Genomic DNA, 21589 nt, shown 5'->3' on the forward strand with positions numbered 1-21589 from the left:
CTTTTGTTTGGCTCTGGGGCCAACGAGAAGTGGATTTGAGAGGAATAATCTCTCACTGTTCCGCAGCTGTCTCAAGGCCTTGAATCTCTCTCCCGCTCACTGGTTGTGTGTCATGTCTCATTGTGTAGTGAATAGCTTGTCATTCAGTAACTCAGGTATCTATTGGAGACGTGAAACATTTCTGTTGTTGTCTGAACAGCCAAAGAATAATCCACCGTGCGATCACTTTTTGTGTATCGCAGTGATATATTGGAAACGACAATGCCTAAGATACAGTAAAAGAGTAATTATCGCATGACCCAAGGCGTTCATGGTTTTGGCTTGTCACATTACGAGCATAATCATATTACGCCGCACATAACTAGTGATAACAAGAGAATTTATTACACGTAATTGGCGTGACTCCACAGCGCTGTAAATGTTACGATGGCTTTTTCTGACGCTCTGCCACTATAAATAGCCATGCGTGCATGTTTTGTCTTCGCCGACCTGTTATATTTTGAGCCGGTCAAATACATGTTTCCAGTGCTGTTTGTTCCTGGAGTGCCTTTGCGAGCCGAGCCGTGGTTTCCTCTTCCTCCTGAGAGGCCTGTGCCAAAGGGATACAAAACCCTGAAAGCAACATCTCACTTCTGATCTGTGCACACAAGTGTCAAACACAGCACCAAAACGAAACAGCTGTACAGAAGCTATTAATATAACCTCACAGCTCGGGAGGTGTAACTTTGTTGCCCTTTTTTTCTGCTCCCTGGATAGTCACGCAGAGGAAAGTATTTTGGCTTTCTGCATGAACATGTAAAGCGAAGAATGGCAAAACCACAAAAGCGATGGAACTCCCTGTGAACTGCCCAGAGACTGTGTTTACAGGGACGACCACAAGCCAGTAACAACAAAGACAGGTTTTGCCAGCAAAGTTTTAATTGCCATGCCTATTAAAGAGCCCTGCCAATGGCCTCTTTTGTGTTATACATTAACATGAAATTGGTCCTGGAACGCTCTCAGACTAACCAAAGCAGCATGTTGAGAGCCAAGTTCAATAATATGTTTTGAATAAAGATGTGATGTGTTCTCTCCGGTTTGATGAAATGGGAGATGTCGAAATGGAGAAATGGTTTTGGGGGGAATGAGAGCAGCATGTAGCGATTTAGGAATTTAATTTCTCCGTTTTTATTTGCCCTAGTTTGCTCTTGCGTGCTTATAGAAATTGTCTTCATTCACACTGGACCAGATACTCTTGTTAAACCTTAATTCAGAAATGATTCATTTTTACTCTTTAAATTGTTCTTTTGTTCAGCTGACTTGTCTTTTCCCTCATACTGTTTTGCCTTTTATTTGACACTCAAGAATTGGCTTAGTATTCTGCTTATTAGCTGCACCTTAAAAAAATAAATAAATGGGAATTGAATGATTGATTCTGTTAATGGTTCCTTGCGTTCATTCTTCCACCCATGCAGATGTGTTTCCTGTAAAGGGTGCTACAACAACTTTACTAAATCTACTGCACCAAGCGGTGTGATTCACAAACAAATGACTCTAATAGGATGGTTCTTTATAGGGAGTAAAAAGCACACTATGTAGCAGTTTGTTTTGAATAACTCTTATGAACTGGTTCATTGTGAATCAGTAATATATGCCACAACCAGTGTAGTGTGAATGAATCTTAAGAGTCAGTTCTTTATAATGAATGAAACCCACACAGCTAGAGCTGTATAATTCAACCACCGATTGCTGAACTAATGACTAATGAATCATACCTTTTTTTATGAATCAAACACATCAGCAGCTTTCAACGTTATGCTCTGCTCAAGTTTTTTGATTCACTTGCGATTTACATATTGAGTTATCAGTAGTATTTTAGCAAAATAAATAAAAAATAATTAATAAATTTAATTTATAGTTAAGGCCCATTATTGGATTGCATTTAAGCAACTTCTAAAAAGTCTTCTTTTATATATATATATATATATATATATATATATATATATATATATATATATATTTTCTATTTAGTTATTATCTTGAATTGAGTTTCATTATTCCAAACATTTCTTTCACAAACACAATACTGAATTATTATATTTTTGTTGTGGATGTTGGTTAACGATGGCACACAGGGACAGTAATGGAAACATCCTATCGGACCAATTAGTAGTGTGAATCTTTCTTTTTTCTAAGCATCTGCCTCTTGCCTCCATTCCTTGAAACTCTTGTCATTGTCCCCATTGAGAGCTGAGAGAGGCTCCTGGACACCATTTGGCATCCAAGTGCTTGGACGCCTCGTCCTCCAGCGCAGCCCCTCTCATTTCACACATCCTCCCACCATTATCATATCAATTGATGCAGCTTGTAGGAGACAAAGTGAGGTTATGGGAACCACCTAGAGCAACATGCACCATTAAACATCAATGCAAGGGGACTAGCACATATGCAAGTTCAGCCTTGTTTACCAAGATAGAAGACTGGCAGTGTATGTTTCTCGAGCTCTTAGAGCTCAGGGCTCTCCCTCCAAACCCTAAATCTAGTGTTTTACACACAAGGTTTTATTGTATTGACTTTTATTCCGTGAAGCAAATTACATGGACTTTATAGGCAGCGTGCTCTAGTGTTTTAAGATTTTTTTTATTGTAGCATGTTTTTTTTATTGTTGACTCTGACCCTTTGATATGACCTAATGTTGTACCATGTACTTCCAAGAACCACCTCATAATTTTTTTTCCAGATGACTCACCACGGCTGGGATTTTAGGACATTTCCCAGCATGCCTCTGGTGTGTGACCTGTCATCAAAGGGCAGAGGGGTTAGTCTGTGCAAGTACCTACATTCTCGCCATGCTGAATTGCATTGTCTCTCCGTTACCTCCCTCACAAATCTGAAGAAAAGAGTGTCATTGCTTCTTACGAGCCTTAATCGTCAGTTTGATGCCCATTATTGTCTAGAGCCTCTTCAGTGCAGTCATGGGTATCAAAGGGAGAAACAGTTAATGGCTATTTTTTCTATCACTCTTAGGCTGCGCTGTTTCTGAGTCATAAAAGGAAGTCGAATCAGGTCAGCCTGTGTACAGGAAGGAAGGAACCACATACAGTTTCATTTTGAACATATTCATTTGCGTCTGGTCATTTTTTTCCCCCACCTTCAGTCATTTGTCTGTTCAACCAAAACTGCAGATGTTGGCTCCATCTAAACATGTGTATCTCCTAGTTTGTCATGAGTGAGAAAGCATGCTATGATGGCAATGGAAATATTGTAATTTTTAATTGCAAAATAATAGATAGATCATGAGTTTCTGTTAACTTAATTCACACAGAAGATCCTCCAGTTAATCATTTCAAGAGGAAGGCGGGCGAGCATGCTTCATTGCCTGCATTAATTAAGCAAAGTCGTTTTGCTGCTAATTAGCTGATTCTAAAAGGATCTGCTTTTTGTGTAATTAATTATCAAAGACACAATCGGCTGCCTCGTTTAGGGAGAAACCGCTCACACACGCAGCAGACGTGTCTTGAGTGCTCATTGTTGCGTCAATTGAAAGTCTTTGCTTGCGTTCTGTGTTGTTTACTGTCTGCGTCTGAAGGTTTCCTCTGAAGTTCTCCACACAGAGTGATGGTCTTTGACACCTACCGACTACAATTAGCAGGTGTATGCTTTAAAGCGCTCTGTTGTTGCAGATTATGGAGAGAAGTGAATGAATAATCTCTAGGGCTAGCTGAGATACTTCATGCCTGGGGTCCTCTTGTTTGTGTGAGGAAATGTAAAGTTTCATGTAGCCTTCAAGTGTAGTGTTGTAATTTTGAGCTACATGTGCATAAATAACCACAAGAATTTGTATTCGCATATGGGATGCTCTGAATTCTCTGATACCAGAGGAAAGTTGGAAAGGGATATGTAGACATCAACTCTGCAGTTGACAGCGATGAATGACTTTGTTGATTGAGTTATTTTGACTTTCAGGTGACAAAACTTGTAAAGCTGTATGTCGTGATCAAATGGGGGTAGCGACAAATCTTTTATTCTGTTGTGAGTGTTATTGTTTAAGAAACAGGGATTTGGTTTGATTTATTGGTTGTTGATTGCATTTTGAGATGTGGTTGTTGTGCTAAAAAATAAATGCATGTTTGCAGTTGATTGAGGAGAGGCAGGGTTTAAGCCAACTAAATGAATGGAAAAATCCAGAATACACACCAGAGAGAAGTCTGTTTTTTAAAAAGAAATTTTATAAAAGAAAAGTAAATTAAAAAAACTTTTGCAAGAATGGATCGTTCACAATAAAAGCAATAACATGCAGTCAACAAATAGGGAAAATTTTCATGCCCACATTAAGACTTCCCTTCACTGTTTGCATTATTCAAAGGAAATCATTATTAAATGCACAAGTATTAATAAATATTAATATAATGTATATATTTGTTATATATTAATATTATGTAAATATACTCATATATATTATTATTATTATTATTATTATGTAGATTTTGTATTAATTGTATTTTATTCATGATTTATTACTTAACATTATTGTATGCAATCACTTTTATTAATATTATTATCATTAATTTCATGCAGATATTCAAACATTCTGTTTAGAAATATTATCTTTAGAACACAAGCCTGATACATTAATGAATCCTGTAATTAATTCATAAAACAAGTTGTGTAAAAGTAATGCAGTATCCTGGTGTATTCAGTTATGCTTAATCTAATGGTATAGCAGAGGTGACAGCAATTGTTTTGGCTGCTTCCTCACTTTTTTCCCTAGACTTGAATATGTAAGGTGTTGTAATAGTGACTGCTTAACTGTGGAGTAGAGGTTAACCAGGTGCTTTTGAAGGCAGCAGTAGCTCAGTTTCAATTGGTAAATCGCGGTACTGGAGTGGTTTGCAAGACTTGCCACATGTGGAATTCTCTGAAGGTCCTCAAGAATCTAATATTGGGTTCTCTGAAGTGCTCTTCTTACTGCAAAGCGAAGTTACATCAGCCTCATTCAACCCTAATGGAGGCTAATGCCATGAATAAAACACAAGCGTACAGCTGAAGGCATTCGAGAGCGAACCGCGGGACAGTTAATGCTGTATTTTAGCTCGAATGGGGACAGATTATTCAAACTGAATGCTGAAAATAGACTGACGCTGTCTTTCAAATGCTATTTTGGAGAGCAGGTCCATTTTCTGTGCAAGAATTGTCATGCCGAAGAACCGGCAAATGATATAATTGTGTCTCCTTGAGTTCAAGGCCCAAGCAGGTCTCTTACAGCTCATCAAGTGAAAATGGCACATCCTTCTGTTCCTTTCTTCATGTCTTATGAGAACTTCTCCATCTTTTCGTTGTACTAGGTTTGTTGCTGTTTCTGCTGTGTCATAGATGATTAGCATCCTGCTAACTAGAGGAAGAAACAAGTTGTGGGAGCCGACAAAAAGATGACTGGCTTTTATTTTAGCAGCTTTAAATCTACACTTGACACTATTGGAAATGAAAAAGTGCTTTGAGCTTCTATGGGAAAATATCCAGTCTTTTTTTCAAAAAGACAACTATTTTTGACAGCAGAAAGTCTCGCACGTCTGCCAAACAGCCGGTCTGTGAATGAAGCACATTTTTCAGTCCAACAGTAGTTTAACAAGCTCACACTTACCGTAGACCTTCTTTTCCACAGGTGACAAGGTGGAGACATTCCCTGTCCTGGAGATCGACCAGAGCAAGATAGTAGACACCAACGGTGCTGGAGACGCCTTTGTTGGAGGTACTGTGCGACAAAGCTATAAAGATGTACTTTCAAAGTTTTTCAAACTTCAATACTTTAAGTAATAGTTCAACTAAAAATACAAATTCTGTCATCTGCTCACCCTCATGTTATTGCAAACCTGCATGACTTTCAGCATAATTATTATAATTATGATCTCAACTGTTTTTGTCAATACAATAGAAGTCAGTGGTGTCAACGTTTGGACCACACTGACTTCCTTTGACTGTAAGGACTCAAAAGCATGGAGACATTTTTCCAAATATCTTTTGTTTTCGATAAATTCTATAGTAGTATTGTTATTATCATTTTTATTAATGTTTGAATAAATATAAAAAATATTCATAGCCTAGTCTAATAGATTAATGAACCCTATAATTAATTATTAAATTATAGAAGAGTATAATTCCAGTCAGCACACAAATTGATTGAATTATAATAACAAATGGATTATTGTTGTTGTTATGAAATACATTTTCATACAAATATTCAAACATTAATTAAGATTCTCTAGAACAGAAGATCTGATAACCTACTAAACTAATTAACCTGATGATTAATACATAAATCACAGAAAAAGAAACCCCAGTCAGCATGCAAATGAATTGAAATGTTCAAACTGGTGTCCTAGACTCAGATTAGTTTTAGGTGCAAGTATGGTCAAAGAAAAGATCACTATAAATATTCAAACATTATTACAAATATTTTAGTCTGTCTAGAACACAATGTGCATAAATCACAGAAGAACGAAATCTCATTCAGCACACAAATGGATTGTATTGTTGAAACAGGTGTCCTAGACTCAGACCGGTTCTAGACGAAAGTATGTTCAATGGAAAATCACTATTGACAGGATTGAAATTAATCCAGGATTAGGTTTGATCTGTAACCTCTGGGAAACCGGACCGTGATGCAAGAGCTCTGACATGCACTGCTTATTTATTTCCTGCACAGCTGCTCTGGAATGACTATTTGTAGATGAATTGTAGTTATACTTCATTCATTTGGCTTAGTTTAGTAATATGAAGCCGCCAATGTACTATTGTACTATTTAACCTCAGATAACACAGTTACAGGGAAATAGATCACTTTCATGATGGATTATGGAGTTTCCAGGCTCCCCACAGCCGTTATCTTTAATCTGCGTGTTTCGCTAATAACCACGCGTTCAGATAGACCATAGGTGTCCGCTCCAATCTGAACTGTGAAGCCATCCATCAAAAGCGTAAAGCACAACACTGTTTGGCTTCTCATGAAAAACTCAAATATCAATGTTGATCACGCCGTTCGCACGGGTCTTTCGGTCAGCGTAATTTATCTTCTTATGACGCCTCTTCCGCGGCCCTCTGCTTTTCAAAGGCCATGAGCCTGATTTGCTAACATGTCTTCCTGTAGCTCTGACGACTAATAGAGCTGTGAGCGTGTTTGCTCAAACGTCGTATTGATTTTTTTAACTCCTTTATCCGTTCCAACAAGAGGTTGGAGGCCAGCGCTCTGCCGTGTTGGAAAATGAATTTGCCAGCTGTTTTTCAATGCGCTCGGGCGCTGCTGCAGAGAGCAGAGATCTAGGTGGGAGGGTTCAGAGCCCGGGGGCAGCTGGAGGATTTCTGTATCACACATCACTAAAGGGGCCTTTTGCATCACCTTTCCCCCAAAGCCTGATTTTCTTAATTTTTAAAAAGAAAGTACATGCTACAAAATCGATACCCAACTACTTTTCTGAGCTAACATTCGCCGGCATATGTTTATGTTAGTGTTTACGCACTCGAATGTGTGTTCATGTGTGCGTTCATTAAACATGTTTGCACATGCTTTCTGTCTGTCCAATCTTTTGCAAGCAGCGGATCTGATTTATCTTTTTTTATTATTTCAATGTCTGTTTGCATGTGTGTGCAGGTTTCCTGTCTCAGCTGGTACAGGATAAGACCTTTGAGCAGTGCATCCGCGCTGGACACTACGCTGCTAATGTCATTATTCGCTACGCGGGCTGCACATTCCCGGAAAAGCCAGACTTCCACTGATGGGCCACTGAGAGACCGGAAGATACAGCCGCCCCAGTGTTTTATAGGACTAATGCCTTTTTTTAATTGACTTTTTATCTTCTGTTCCACTTTCCTCTCTTGTTCACTGCCTGTCTTCTGCTGTGCCTCTGTTTTCTCTGATTCAGAGCCTAATGTGATCACAGAGACATATTTCACATTAAAAACTGTGTACAAAAGAGGGATTTCTGTTGGAAATATTAAATAGTTTTTACTAAAGCCATTTTAGAATCATGGTTAACAGTGTTTGCTAACAAAATTTTAATTGTAATTAGCTATAAAAACTGAAGACCGTATTATAAACATACAGAAGCCAGATGAACTTTTATTGAAATCAAAGGCTCATTTTATGTCAAAGAAATTTTGTTGGCCAGTCTTGCTGTTGTAAACCAAATGTATTTGTGGGAAACACTTGAATGTGTCTGAAACTGCCAAAATAAACAAAAAAGGCTGTATAACTGCCGTCACTTGTATTCTCTTCCTATCCTTATAATGATTTATTCAAAATGTGTAGATGTGTTTATATTTTGCATAATCTGTTTTTTGTTGTTGTTGTTTTCAACAGAGAGCCTGGACTCCACTTTCAGCCTATTTTACTCTCTCAACTTCTGTGTCCTATTGGATGGTTAGAAAGCCTCCAGCTTCTACCTGTCCTCTTGATGACAGTGGCAGGCCTGCATTGGTTCATCTCTGTGATATGGGATGAGGAGTAGCTATTTGTGAGCATCATTAGAGAGTCTGAAGGTACAGCTGACCCTATGTCCTATGACCCTATATTGTGTGACGGCAATCATAGCAGATTCAGTTTCTGTCACTGACAAACCTGTTCAAGCGCTGACATCATGGAGCACGTGGTTTTAATCAGCCCACGAGTCCATGCAAAATATTTAATGACAGCGAAGGACAAAGTCTTTGAGCACTATTTCACATTTTCAGCTCACACACAGTCACGCTTGTGTTTTTTTCCTCTTCTCTAATCCCCCCGCTGTGTTTTACAATGATGCTGGGTGTTTTTAAGACCTGTGAAAGTTGCCCGTGAGGTTTATTAAACATAAGTTGATTCACCAGGTGTGTTGCTGTTGGACAACATTTCAGTCAATGGGTATAGAAGACATTATGGAAGAACAAATTTAGTCAAAAAAGAAGAAAAAACACTTCTGATATAGTTTAAATTGTGGTTTCTTTATATTAGGTGTCTGCAACTATACACAGTACAGAAATATTATATACAATAATGAACTTGAGGTGAGATATGTTTAAGGTTAGGGATAGGTTTAATGGTTTGGGTAGATTTGAGGGCCAGTTGTATTGTATAAATATATTTGACTTGACTTTTAAGAGATGGGTTGAGGTCAACAGTTTAATTAAAGATGTATAAACATAAATTACTAATTACATGCAGGTATGATTTAAATAGAAGTACAGTGTAAATATATGGATCTACACAATAAGTTAATCGTATCAAATGGTTGATATAAATGTTGGTACATAAAGACATTTAATATAAAGTGGATTACACACACACACACACACAAACCTTTTCAATACACAACTTGATATAAATGAGTTAGCTCATTAAAAATGCCAGACTGTATCATCTTAGTTGGAAATCAACTGGACCTGTTTATTTAAAACGATGAATCAGACCAGCTACTGTGTGACTTCATTTAAAGTTTATTCATTTCATAATGATTGATGCTTAATGCTTAGAGCTGTTTGATTTGACTTGGTCCACTATATTCATAATATTACAGAGCAGAAAACCATCTAGTCAGCAGTCTAGAAAATGTTTGTCTTTGCTTAGTTGGAACATTCAACACAGTTGTATTTTTGTAGTTAGAAAAATGCAGCAGTATCGGGAAGGTCATCAGTTTGAGCTAATCTACTTACCCTGATGCTGTTATACCCTTGTGCAGGGCATTTATCCTGCCTCTGTCTGCATGTGAATATGAATGTGCCAGTGGTTGAAATATGCAAACATGAATAATTCCAATGTATCTGCCTAAACTGTAAACAAATGTACCGTGCCTTTTGGAATACAAATAAGTAACACTGACTTGCAATAACCACACACATTATAGTGCTACAAAAAAAGGTCTCTGGCTGAAAATAACACCAGTTATACCTGAGAATTGACCGGTATTAAGATCCAGTGCAGATGATCAAAAACAACAATGCCTAGTTGTAACTTTAAAATAACAGTACAGCAAAAAATTTAAAAGGCCAAATATTAAAGTGGATCCAACTGAAAGCAGTGTAATTATATATGATACAATATTTAGTGTTGTGCTAGTATATCACACCCAGACCAGCTGCTGTAATCAGTTTAACCCGGTGTTTTAAAAAAGACAACCCTTTGGTGTCAAATCACTCTGATCAGGCTTAGCTGGAGGCCAATATAAAGCTTTTGCCAAACTGTAACCATATCCTACATGGCTCAATTTGTTTTCCTTTCAGGCACAGTAAAAAGTAACATGTCCATGGTTCAGACTACACCAAATTTTCACTGCAGGGCGAAGCCATTGGCTTTCAGGTGCGTTTGCAGACTGTCTGGGCTTTGTTGCAAATTTTGCTATGGAATGGTTTAGATTTACTCCGGCTATGTTGTTCCATCTGTGGTGAAGCACATTTCACTGTATTTAATAAATGCTGGGATTTATATTGCAAACAATCCTCAATTAAATTTGCAACACCAGTGTTTATTATAATTATGCTATTGGCTATGCATGTATTCATAATAAACTGATTAGTGCTAGGTGACATTAAAAGTGTCACCTTGCTCTTAAAAAAAAAAATTGGCATATCACACTGCATCTTGTCTTTACCCCAAAATAGTTTACAATTTTGCATAATTGCGTAAGACTATTTACTTGGAGCCGATTTTGTATGCATGCATTCGCGTCCCAATATTCGATATTAAAAGTTTCCTTTTCCTCTTCACAGACAGGGCACATTATGTCTCCTCTTTTCCCACCCATGCCATGTAGTCTGAAACAATGTACATTGTTTCCCAATGAGCGATGTGATGTCACATAGCGGTTACAGCGAGTTAGTCCTCCTCTGTGGCTGATGGAGTGCCGAAAGGGGAGGGTACTACTTTGTCACAGACTCCTATGTAGATTAACCTTTCAATTAGTTGTTATCGGGTTCTCTCTGCCTACGCGTGCGTTCATCTTCCGAATCAAGCAGGACCCCATTGGATTTATCAGGCTACTTTACACATATATCATCAGCTTCGCAAATCAGCGTGTTTTATTGCTTATACGAAGAGCGTGGAGAGATCGCGCAAGGAACTTAAAGGTAAATGTTCGCTTTGCCAGCGTTGTAGGGCATTTATCTCGGCGGTGTCTTGAGTGGCTCGTTATCGGTGGCGTGTTTAAATCGTTAAAGTTTAAGTTGTCTTGAGTGATGTAACTTGACGCGAGCGGAGAAATTAATTCGGGCTATTAAGGTTATTGGGTTACGCGAACCGCGCAAGTATCGCAAGCTGCTGCTTGACCCGCATAAATGGAATTTTCCAGATGCTATCTGTTTCTCAGTTGCTTGATCTTGACATGAGTGCATTTTGCATGCTTAAAACAGAAGCGCGTAAACAAACGGCAGTTATAATCGCTGCTTTTAGCGTTTCGGAATAACGGGAGAAATGATATGCCAGCGTCCGTTTAGGCATTCGCAGGATTTAGAAATATTGTCTATTTGCGTGCACACTATCTTCGTGACGATGCTGGTTACGTGCGCTCGATAGTTCACGGCCTCCCGTGTCTTTTGTAAAGTGCAAACTAATTATAATATTAGATTACAGTGCACACAGCAAGGGGAATGCCAGGGATAACTCGAGCACTTGGACTAATTATTCACCATTACATTATTCTCTAAAAAGTGTGACTAGGTCGATCTGCTCATATTGCAGTGTTGTGCGATTCTCATTAGGGGGAGCCTTCTTAAAGGTGTAGAGCGAGTTTAGGCTGGTTTTACATTAAAGAGCCATCAAGTAGTTTTGAACTCATTAGATCACAGATAATAAAATATCCCCGCTATCCCTGTTAACTACTTCTAATGCGGGTAGAATAGCAGGTATCGTATTCCATACACAATTCCATACACAGTACAGACTAACGGGATAGTTTTGTTTAGAAATTATTGTTGTTTAATGCTCCTCGCGTTGTTGTTATCCCGTATGACTAAAAATGATATGCTATGCAGAATGACATTATTCAGTTAAATCACTTTTATCGTATGTGTAAAAAAACACTGTAATGTAATAATGATTGAGGCTGTCAGTACCTCACTTTCTGTTTAATGTCTCATTCTGTGCTCCACGGAAGAAAAAAAGTCAGAGGTTCAGAAAAACAGGAGAGTGAGTAAATGATGACAATGTTCAGCGGTGTTGAACTGTCCCTTTAAGAGGCGGGTCAAGTGATTATTGACAGATTATGAAGCCAACCGATTCCTCGAGAGGCCAAGCTGTTTCCTCGTGATTGACACGTTGCTTATCAAACCAGGGATAAGCATTTGCCCTTTCTAACCAATATTAAAGTTTCTTGGGCGGGACCGTCTTTGTGAAGGTAAGGTTTAATGAGACTCCATTGGGTTGTAATCAGTGCCATGTCGGATTCATGTAAACTACAACATTGTAACAAAATGGCGTCTGTTTAGTAACGCGACCGGGCAAAGCTGTGAAGTCACCTGACCTGTCCACCGTGTTAAAGCGTCCAGAAAACAAGGTTTGCGATACTGTAGGTTAATTGACGTGTTGACTTTGTCATCATAAATTATAGATAGTCATCTGTCGGAAGTAGTCATAACGCATAACCTAATTTAGCCAGCTTTAGCTTAGCGTGCTAGACTTGAGCTCCGGGGCTGTTTAGAAAGCCGATGCTGGAGATAAGAAGCCGAATGCTTTTGAGATTCGCCTGACTTTAACTCACTATCTCGGCTTTAATCAGAGAACTCGGGCTAAAGTAAGATTGTCAGTACGTGTTTGTGATTCTGTGTTTTGTTTTAGCTGTCAACATTTGACATGATGATGCTTAATGTGACTCTTAATGTGAAATGTCACGGCCAAGTCGTAACGTTAGTTTGTGACCAAAGCTGGAAGAGTGTAGACGAGATTTAAAAAGTGTCACATCTTAAACAACACTGTATGTTGTGTTTTTAAGTTTGAGTTAAACATCCACAACGAGTGAGTGTCAGTTGATATGTAAGACTTTGTTTTAACATCGGTTGTCTTGTTTTATATGTGCTGCTAACACTCTGTGTGTGCTGTCATGTCTTCCCAAGTTAAACTCGAGTTATTTAGTAACGTTAGTTGTTTTGCTGGCTAACCGAGTTGCGTCGTTCAATTATTTACTATAGTTTTTCTTGGATCTGTTTAGGCCGGATCTAATGTCTCAGAGGAATGGGTCAAGTGTTCCCCTCAGTATGTGTCCGAGGCTTTTTATATAACAATATTATGGCAGATAAGTTGTGGTTGAGTTTACACTGCTGCTGTTGGCGAGCGGAGGGACTCTTGAGAAATTGTTCACTGCATGTCACCTGCTGGCTGCTCGCAGCACTGTTCTTCCTCTGCTTATGCTGTTTGGGTATTTATACTATCATAAATCAATGATCTTAATAATCTTATGTAATCCACGGTGTGCTGTGTTTTAGCTTGTAGTTAAATGTATGTGTGTGTGTGTGTGTGTATACACAAAACATTGTTGCGTTGTTTTGGAGTGAATTAATGTCTCAATATAGTGAGCTCCCTAGCTAGACTACATATATGGGCATCATAAACGTGTAGCATTTTTGCTGTCTAGGTAGGCAGGCAGGTAGGTTTTGAGAAACAGCTACACTTCTCATAAAGTGGCTCCCATTTTATCATAATGTGAATTAACATGTCTCATGGTTGTACTGGTCTTCCTGGTTTGGACAGGTGATTTTTCCTTTTATGGAATGTGCACCTGATTCCTGAACTTCCTGAAGTCACGTTTTATTTCTAATGATTGGAAATATGTATGTATGCGTGTGTATACACACACACACACATACTTGTGATATTTTGAATAAATGCTGTTTTTTTTTTACTTATTCATCAAAGAATCCTGAATAAAGTATCGGTTTCCAAAAAAAATATTTGACTGTTGCTAACATTAAGCCTAATAATAAATCAGCATATTAGAATGATTTCTTAAGGATCATGTGACACTTTATACTGGAGTAGTGGCTGATGGAAATTCAGTTTTGCAACACCGAATTAAAGGATATCCAAATAGAAACCATTATTTTATAATGTAATACATTTTAGAAAAATGACTGTTTCTGTATTTTTGATAAAATAAATGCAGCCTTGATGAGCATAAGAATCTCCTTATAAAAAACATTAAAAATCATTCTGATCCCAAACTTTTGAATGGTTGTGTGTGTATAAATGCAAGGGCACTTAATTGTTTAACTAAGCCAATTTAATCATACACACGTAAATATAGCCTACATGCAAATATCTATCAGATGTATAGTATAAGTGTATAGATAAAAGATTTTGTGTATACATATATAGGGTTACTTTAACAATTAAACCATTTATATCTTGTTTCTTTTTTTACTATATATTTTTTTAACTCTCCCTTTATTTGAGCATATTTTACATTGTACTTGTTTAAAATAGCATGACTAATGTAGAAGCATGACTAATGTAAACGAGTGGTAGTGTTGGTTAGCCTAACCCCCTGGATCAGCTTGCCATGCCCATGTAACTAGCTCTGCAGAGAGTGTTTGTTTTGTTGCAAAGTAACATGTATTTTCTGTTTTTCTCCTCTTCACACCCACAGGTGTACCACAAAAGGATTTTTCAGCAAGTCCTCTGACTTTGGATTTACAAGGTTCCTAAGGGATTTTTTTCTTTCTGGCCAAGGGGAAGAGAAATGACTAGCCAGTCTGATCTTTGAGGAGTTACATCAGTCCCAAATCCTACTCGGCATAATGTACTAATGGCTGGCTTTTGTTTGTGGATGCGTATCATTCGCTCTTAAAAAGAAAAGGAATGTATTCATGGATCACACCTTAATGAAACAACTTATTTCACCATGGTGAAATTGGCCAATCCCCTGTACACAGAGTGGATTCTTGAGGCTATTCAGAAGATCAAAAGGCAGAAGCAGCGGCCTTCGGAGGAGCGGATTTGCCATGCCGTCTCAACCTCACATGGACTAGACAAGGGCGTCGTTCTCCAGCAGCTGGAGCTCTCTGTGAAGGATGGATCCATCCTTAAGGTTACCAGCAAAGGGTGCACTTCATATAAAGACCCCGATAACCCGGGAAGGATTGGGCCTTTCAAGCTGGGAGGCTCTAGCCCGGTCTCGCTTGGATCTGTGATACCTGCTGGAGATCTGCGTCATGTGGATTGGAATAAAATCCTTAGGAGGGCTATCGACGGTCTGGGCGTCCCGGCTGGCTCCTCTCTAAGGAACATCGAGAGATTTCTTAAAAGCCAGGGCGACCTGGTGAATGTAGTGGCGAACCCCAGGTTTCAGCAGAGGCTGAGGCTAGCTGCTAAGCGGGCGGTTAACAACGGGCGGCTGCTCAAGGATGGGCCGCTCTACAGGATGAACAGTGGTGGGCTGGGAGGCAAAGCTTGCTTCAGGAGCTTGGGGGTCTTTGGTGTCGACCTCCCTCCTGTGACACTACTCCCTCATGAGAGAGACCAGGTACATCTAGAACTTTTTGTATTAGGCTCTGTGTGCTTGTCTGAAAAGTTTCTGTAAATGCAAACTTATTTAAAGCCAAGGAAGAGCTGTATGATAAATCGCATGCGTGTCATTTGCTTCTTGTCAGTAAAGCCGGTTCTATGATTAGTAATAGTGTTGTCAAAAGACCCAGTACTTCGGTACCAAGTCGGTACTAAAAAAATGTAAATGTGACGGTACCAGGTTTCTTTAAGTACCGGTAGTACCGAGGTCCCGTTCAAACCGGGTTCAGCGCTATGATTTCCGCGAAGCAGAAAACGAGGACGGAATCTCAAAATCCAGTCATGAAAATTAAACTTACATTTTAATATGGACAGTCATGGAATTTGTCAAAGTTAGCATAAATTAATCAAATCAAATCTCCATATGGACCAGTATCTGTAAATGTTAAACCGCAAAAGTTGTTTGCAATATGAATCCGTGTTCTGCGCGTCTCTGTGTGAATTAATGAATGGCAGAGACGTGCAGGTTTGTTTACTGCATAGACTGAAGCGCATGACGCTTGCATTAATTTCAGCATCTGAGCTTCAGAGTTCTCTCTCCACCAAGCGATCTGAACTTTTCAGTTCATCTCAATGGACGCACAGCACACCTGTAATTGATGCTCTGTGAACTCTTTGTGAAGGCGCACGACTCACCGTTGCTTTACTGATAGCGCTGTTTCTCACACATGCAAAGAGAGAGAGAGCGAGAGTCTTACCACGCTGAATCGACACGCTATATGTAAACTATTCTTTGTTGTCTTCTCCTGTCAAAATAATGGAGTTCATTTAGAATTATTCATTCATTTTCGAACAAGCAGAAGACATACCGGTTTCTCCGTTAGTGGGCGGAGCTAATGCGCAAATGGCATTTTCATTGGCTGGCACTGATCTCTTACCATCCCTGTTTTGATTTCAGCAAATCAGTTTGACCGAACGCAGACAACGTGATTAATATTCATGAACCCAGCAGCTCCTCAATTCATAGTGCATTGTATATACATTAGTATGATAGTAGAATTAGTAGTAGTATTGTCTTTTAATAATAATTAATATGATCTATTACTATTTTTTTTTTACAGAAACCCTCAATGACCAAAAATATCTTAAGCATCACCACCAGTCTTAAGTTCAATTAAAATGACAAATATGCATTCATTAGGCCTAAAAGTAAATTTTTACATAAAGGCATTGTGCTAGAAATATTACTATCATTTAGTAAAATGTATGTGATACTGCTACTACTGTTGAAAATATTTATAAAACTTTCTTTTTTAAAGAAATAAATCACAATATTTCTTCCATGTTTTAATTTTAATAGCAAATCCCCTTTATTTACCAAAAATAAAATGTTTAAATTTCATAAATTAAAAGACAAATTAAATTTGGGTGAAACTTGTTTACGGTTTTTCATAATTATATAACTTGTAGAAAAACTTTAAACACAATTGTAAATAAGTATAAAGAATGGCATTGGTTTTATTTTTAGTGCTAAAAAGTTTTTTTTTTTAAATTAACATTTTTGTGTTTTGCTTTGGTACCGAAATTGGTACCGAGAACTGTGGATTTTCACTGGTATCGGTACCGAATACTGAAATTTTGGTACCGTGACAACACTAATTAGTAGTAAATCTTCATCACGTGCTTTCAGATGGAGCAGCATTTAATACAGAGGAACCTTTTCGTAGTACCAGAACTAATAGTGGAACTACCCCCTTTTTGGGCGTTTTTTTAGTACCGGACTGCCTTTTACGAGAACCAAATTAGCTTCTACTCTGGAGCAGGGTCTAACCAGCGCAACTGGTACTAACTGTGACGCAAGTAGACATTGATTGGCCAGACGCGTTCGAAAACGGCCTCACCCGTCATGATATAAAACACTGTGTAACATACTGTAAACATTGTCAACTTATTTCACAAGTTCATCAGTACCAAGCAGATTTCTGGCATTTTCATCCAGACAGTTTAGCTTGTTAGTGTGTACTGTTATTTTGAGACCTCAGCAGAGTTTCAAAATCTAGTGTACACAAGAAGTGTCAGGAACAGAAATACTCCTTTTAGAAATTACTGATATGTAGGGCTGTGCAAAAAATCGAATGCAATTTTCATGCACATCTCATCAGTAAAGACGCTCCTGGTAATTAGAAGTATATCTCCAGCACGTGCATTCAGATCAGGTTTTCACAACAAATCCTGCCCAGTTGCTTCTCAAAACTAGTCCAAAACTAGCCCAATCGCGCTTCCAGAAGGTTCCCCGATAAAAAATTGCTTCCCGGGGTTAAAATATAAGTTTTTTTTAGCAGGGTTGCCTTGGTGATTTTAGGGGCTAAATATCACGTTATTTGTATTGGGGTCGCTTCGACCCGTGGACATGAAAAACAACCACAGACTTGGCAACACCGGTTGGCATTTACTACACTGAGCCGTAATTCACTGACAATCTACACAAAATCGATGTTAAAATCGCAGGCGTTTTTTTTTTTTTTTGAAAACGATTTAGTGTTAGTTGTCGGTAGACTACGGCTCTGTGTAGTTAGTGCCTCTCCACCTGAACCAGTGTTGCCAAGTCTGCGATTTGTTTTTCATGTCCAAGGTTTGAAGCAACCCCAATACCAATAACGTGATATTTAGCCCCTAAAATGCGAATTTTACCAGGGCAACCCTTCCAAAAAATGTATATTTTAACCCCGGGAAGCAATTTTTATCGGGGAACCTCCCGGAAACGCGATTGGGCTAGTTTTGGACTAGTTTTAATTAGGGAAGTGCACGGATAGTCGAACATTCGAATATTCGTTCTGCTCTAATTATTCGATAAATAAAAATATTCGAATTTCGCAAAAAAAAAAAAAAAAAAAATTCACAATAAAACCTAATTTGGTCACTTTCTGTGATTCTCCACAACATATTTGAAGGTGTATGCAAGCAAAAAATAATTAATGAATGATTAAGGGGCCATTCACATATCGCGCCTAATAAGGCGTGGAAAAGGCTATGCGCTCCGCTTTCTCCTTCTTTCCAAAGCGCTCGGGCAGAAGCGCTCCTGAGGCGACGCGTTCTCTGAAAGTTGAGATGTTTTTAACTCGATGCTGTTCAGACGCGCCTGGAAAAAACGGTACCGCGTCGCTTCCATTATGTGCGCACATACCGTGCACCTACATTGGAAATAACGAACTTGAGCATGCAAAAGACGCGATATGTGAACGCCCCCTAAAAGAACTGCGGTCTTCTAGTACTTCAAATATGCCGTGAGAATCACAGAAAGTGATCCAAGAACATTGTTGCAGCATATCTCAAGCAACGAATAAACACCGCTAACTTGGAGAATGCAGTGAAAACTCCTCTTCTCGCGTCTGCCCTAGACCCTCGGCACAAACATCTCAGGTTTCTCGATGAAAACATGAGAAGTAAAAAAAAGAGAACATTTTCCTTGATGCGAGTGGTGCGGATGCAGTTGCCTCGATGAAGAAGATGCAATGCCCACTCCTCGGAAAAGGCTGAGCCAGTTCTCCAGCGATGATTACAGAGTCCAGCCGAGACGAGTGGGAACAGTTCTTGCTGGAGCCATGTATTCCACCAGATGAGGATCCCATTCAGTGGTGAAAACACGAAACGCTTCACAAAACGTATTCGCTTAGCACACCGTAATTTGTGAGTCCCGCCAACGTCTGTGCCCTCAGAGCGCGTTCTGTACAATAGCATAATTGCTGCAGGCTGCTTTACGTTTTTTCTTTGTTCACTTTTTTTTTTTTTGCTTTTAATCTGTACTTTTTTTTGTTTGCACGCATTGTTAAAGGTTTTCAGCTACAAAACACGATGTGTAATGTTCAAGCTTATTGTAAGCTTGTTCAAAATGACGAAAACAAATGTTGCTGAAAAATTATGTCTGACTCATTAAACTTAATTTAAATAAACGAATATTCGAATGTGATATTTGTGGAAAACGCCCATCCCTAGTTTTAATAAGCAACTGGGCAGGATTTGTTGTGAAAACCTGGCAACCCTGATCTAAAAGCACGTGCTGGAGATATACTTCTAATTACAGCAGCATCTTTACTGATGAGATGCGCATGAAAATCGCAGTCGATTTTTTGCACAGCCCTACTGATATGTTGACATGCGTACCAGTGTCGTTTAGAGGTTGTAACATCCAGGAAGTCAGCAGTTTAAGTCCAGTGTTTGTAGCTTTTCAGGGCTTAACTATACAAAAGGGGCTTTATCACTCAAAATTGTTGAAATATCTTAAAAACCATAGCCTAACTCATTGTTTAGGTAAAGGGTCTCTTCTCCATTGGCCCCAAACCGCATTCTCATCCACATGAGTGAGCTTGGCTTCGATTTTAACATTGTGTGATTGAAATGTTGTGTGAAAAATGAGTAGTTTTTATTCCTAAATCATCTTTGGTTTGCTCCAAGATAGTTTTCTAAATGAGGGCATGATATGCCACAGATGTTGGAGTAGCTGTGTGTTATTAAACTTGTTGTCCTGAAGCTTCATCATCCAGGCCTCGCTGGTGCGATTTCCATATTTAAAAACTTTAAGTCAACATGAAACAGCATTTGCAAGCCATTGTACATCTGTAATGTAAAACATTTTAAGTGTATTTAAAGAGTGAAAATGTAGGCTGTGAACTAGATTTATCATTTAGAAATGGTTTGGATTGTGAAATGTGCACATTACATGCCTGAATAAAGCTGGTTGGAGGAGATAGGTTGAAGTAAGAGCAATTACATTTTTCTAAAGTCTTTTTTTCTTGGAATAATGTGCACTGACTATTCATTTAAAAAGACTGTGATTGTGTATTTATAAAGTAAATGGGTACATTTTTGTTTTTATGTTGACTTATGTTCAAGCTTAATGATGGAGATCCCAACATTATTGTTGGCCAATTTGGTTAGGAAATGTTGACAAACCATTATAACCTATTTATTATTACAGGGATTATTATAGATCCCCCTCCTCTGGTGTGCTGTGTTTTTGGTTGCTTTCAACTGGGACTCAACCTTGTCTGGCCTTTCCCTTTAAACATTTGTTTAAAAAGCTGCTATCTTTTTATAATAACTTTTAAATTATTCCTACACCAGTCATAACATTGCAGACTGGCATTTCCGATCTTCATATATAGCATTTGTTCAGTTTGGACTACATATAGCGTTCTATCATATCATATAGTTTAGGCACAATGTAGCTGTAGTCTATGGACTAATGAAAATGTAAAAGTGTTTCCTTTAAGGTGCAAGCTAGGTGTCTCTTACGCTCTCTTTGACTACATTGGTCAGGGAACAATCAGAGGCCATTTGGTAATCAAATCTTGGAGAACATTCCCTTGTCCACTCTTTGAGTTGCTCTTTGAAAGCTAAAGCTTTTGGTTTCCATGCATGGGGGCTTGACTGTTGCTAAGCAATGTGCTTCATTGACCCTAGGACATGATAGCATGGTGCCAGTTTTTTTTTTTTTTTTTTTTTTTTTTTTTACAATCATGTAGACGGTCTGCCATCTTGCAGATGGTTCAGGGGGACTGCAGTGGTGGGCTGGCTGCTGATTAGCTCAATGCGTTAAAAGGGCTCTTTTGTTGTTAATTGTGTGCTTGGGGACAGGTCAGTCTGCAGCTGCTCCAGGCCTCTTTATCATATTCTGTGAGGGGTTAAATTATGAGAAAAGAAAGGGACAAATCCGGATTTCTTTTGTCCCATTAGCTGGCAGGATTAGATTTTGGGTTGAAGGTGTATTAGATCTCATGGCTGGCCTCTCTTTTTGACGTTCTTTAAACTCTTGCAGTTTTAAAGATAGTTAGTAATTCAATGAAGGTCTATTAAAGCTTTGCTGATTACATCTGTTCTTCAGTAATGGTGTTAAAACAGAACTAGACCAGCTGTGGCTGATGCAATTTGCTCACTTTCTAGAAATTCCATTACGGCATTATGGTCTTAGCACTACATTTTACTTTAGTCTCCCTAAGAAACCACAGAATTCTTGCCTTAAAAGTTTAGTTGCAACCAAAAGTACATGAATAATTTAGGATTAATCATATAGTCCAGTTGGTTGATTCCTAAACGGGGTGGTTTTCTAAATGTTTCAGTTTTGATTTGATCAAGGTCTGTTAATAGATGAATATAATT

The 21589-nt window shown here is 38.6% G+C and overlaps 2 protein-coding genes across 9 annotated transcripts in view; both read left to right on the forward strand.

Annotated features, from left to right (window-relative positions):
- The window catches only part of adka (adenosine kinase a), a 147048-nt gene extending 138823 nt beyond the window's left edge, over positions 1-8225 (forward strand). For both annotated transcript variants that reach the window (XM_059566268.1, XM_059566269.1), the window contains exons 10-11: positions 5642-5728; positions 7625-8225. In XM_059566268.1, coding sequence (XP_059422251.1) covers positions 5642-5728; positions 7625-7749 — 212 coding nt within the window. In that variant the 3' untranslated portion in view covers positions 7750-8225. The remainder of the gene's footprint in view (positions 1-5641; positions 5729-7624) is intronic.
- A 2633-nt stretch (positions 8226-10858) lies between these two features.
- The window catches only part of kat6b (K(lysine) acetyltransferase 6B), a 36572-nt gene continuing 25841 nt past the window's right edge, over positions 10859-21589 (forward strand). For 2 of the 7 annotated variants that reach the window (XM_059566270.1, XM_059566275.1), the window contains exons 1-2: positions 10860-11067; positions 14577-15452. In XM_059566270.1, the coding sequence (XP_059422253.1) occupies positions 14832-15452 (621 nt within the window). In that variant the 5' untranslated portion in view covers positions 10860-11067; positions 14577-14831. The other 5 variants (XM_059566274.1, XM_059566276.1, XM_059566272.1 and 2 more) reach the window with 5 other exon arrangements.

Source organism: Carassius carassius, chromosome 14 (assembly GCF_963082965.1).
Source record: "Carassius carassius chromosome 14, fCarCar2.1, whole genome shotgun sequence".
NCBI lineage: Eukaryota > Metazoa > Chordata > Actinopteri > Cypriniformes > Cyprinidae > Carassius > Carassius carassius.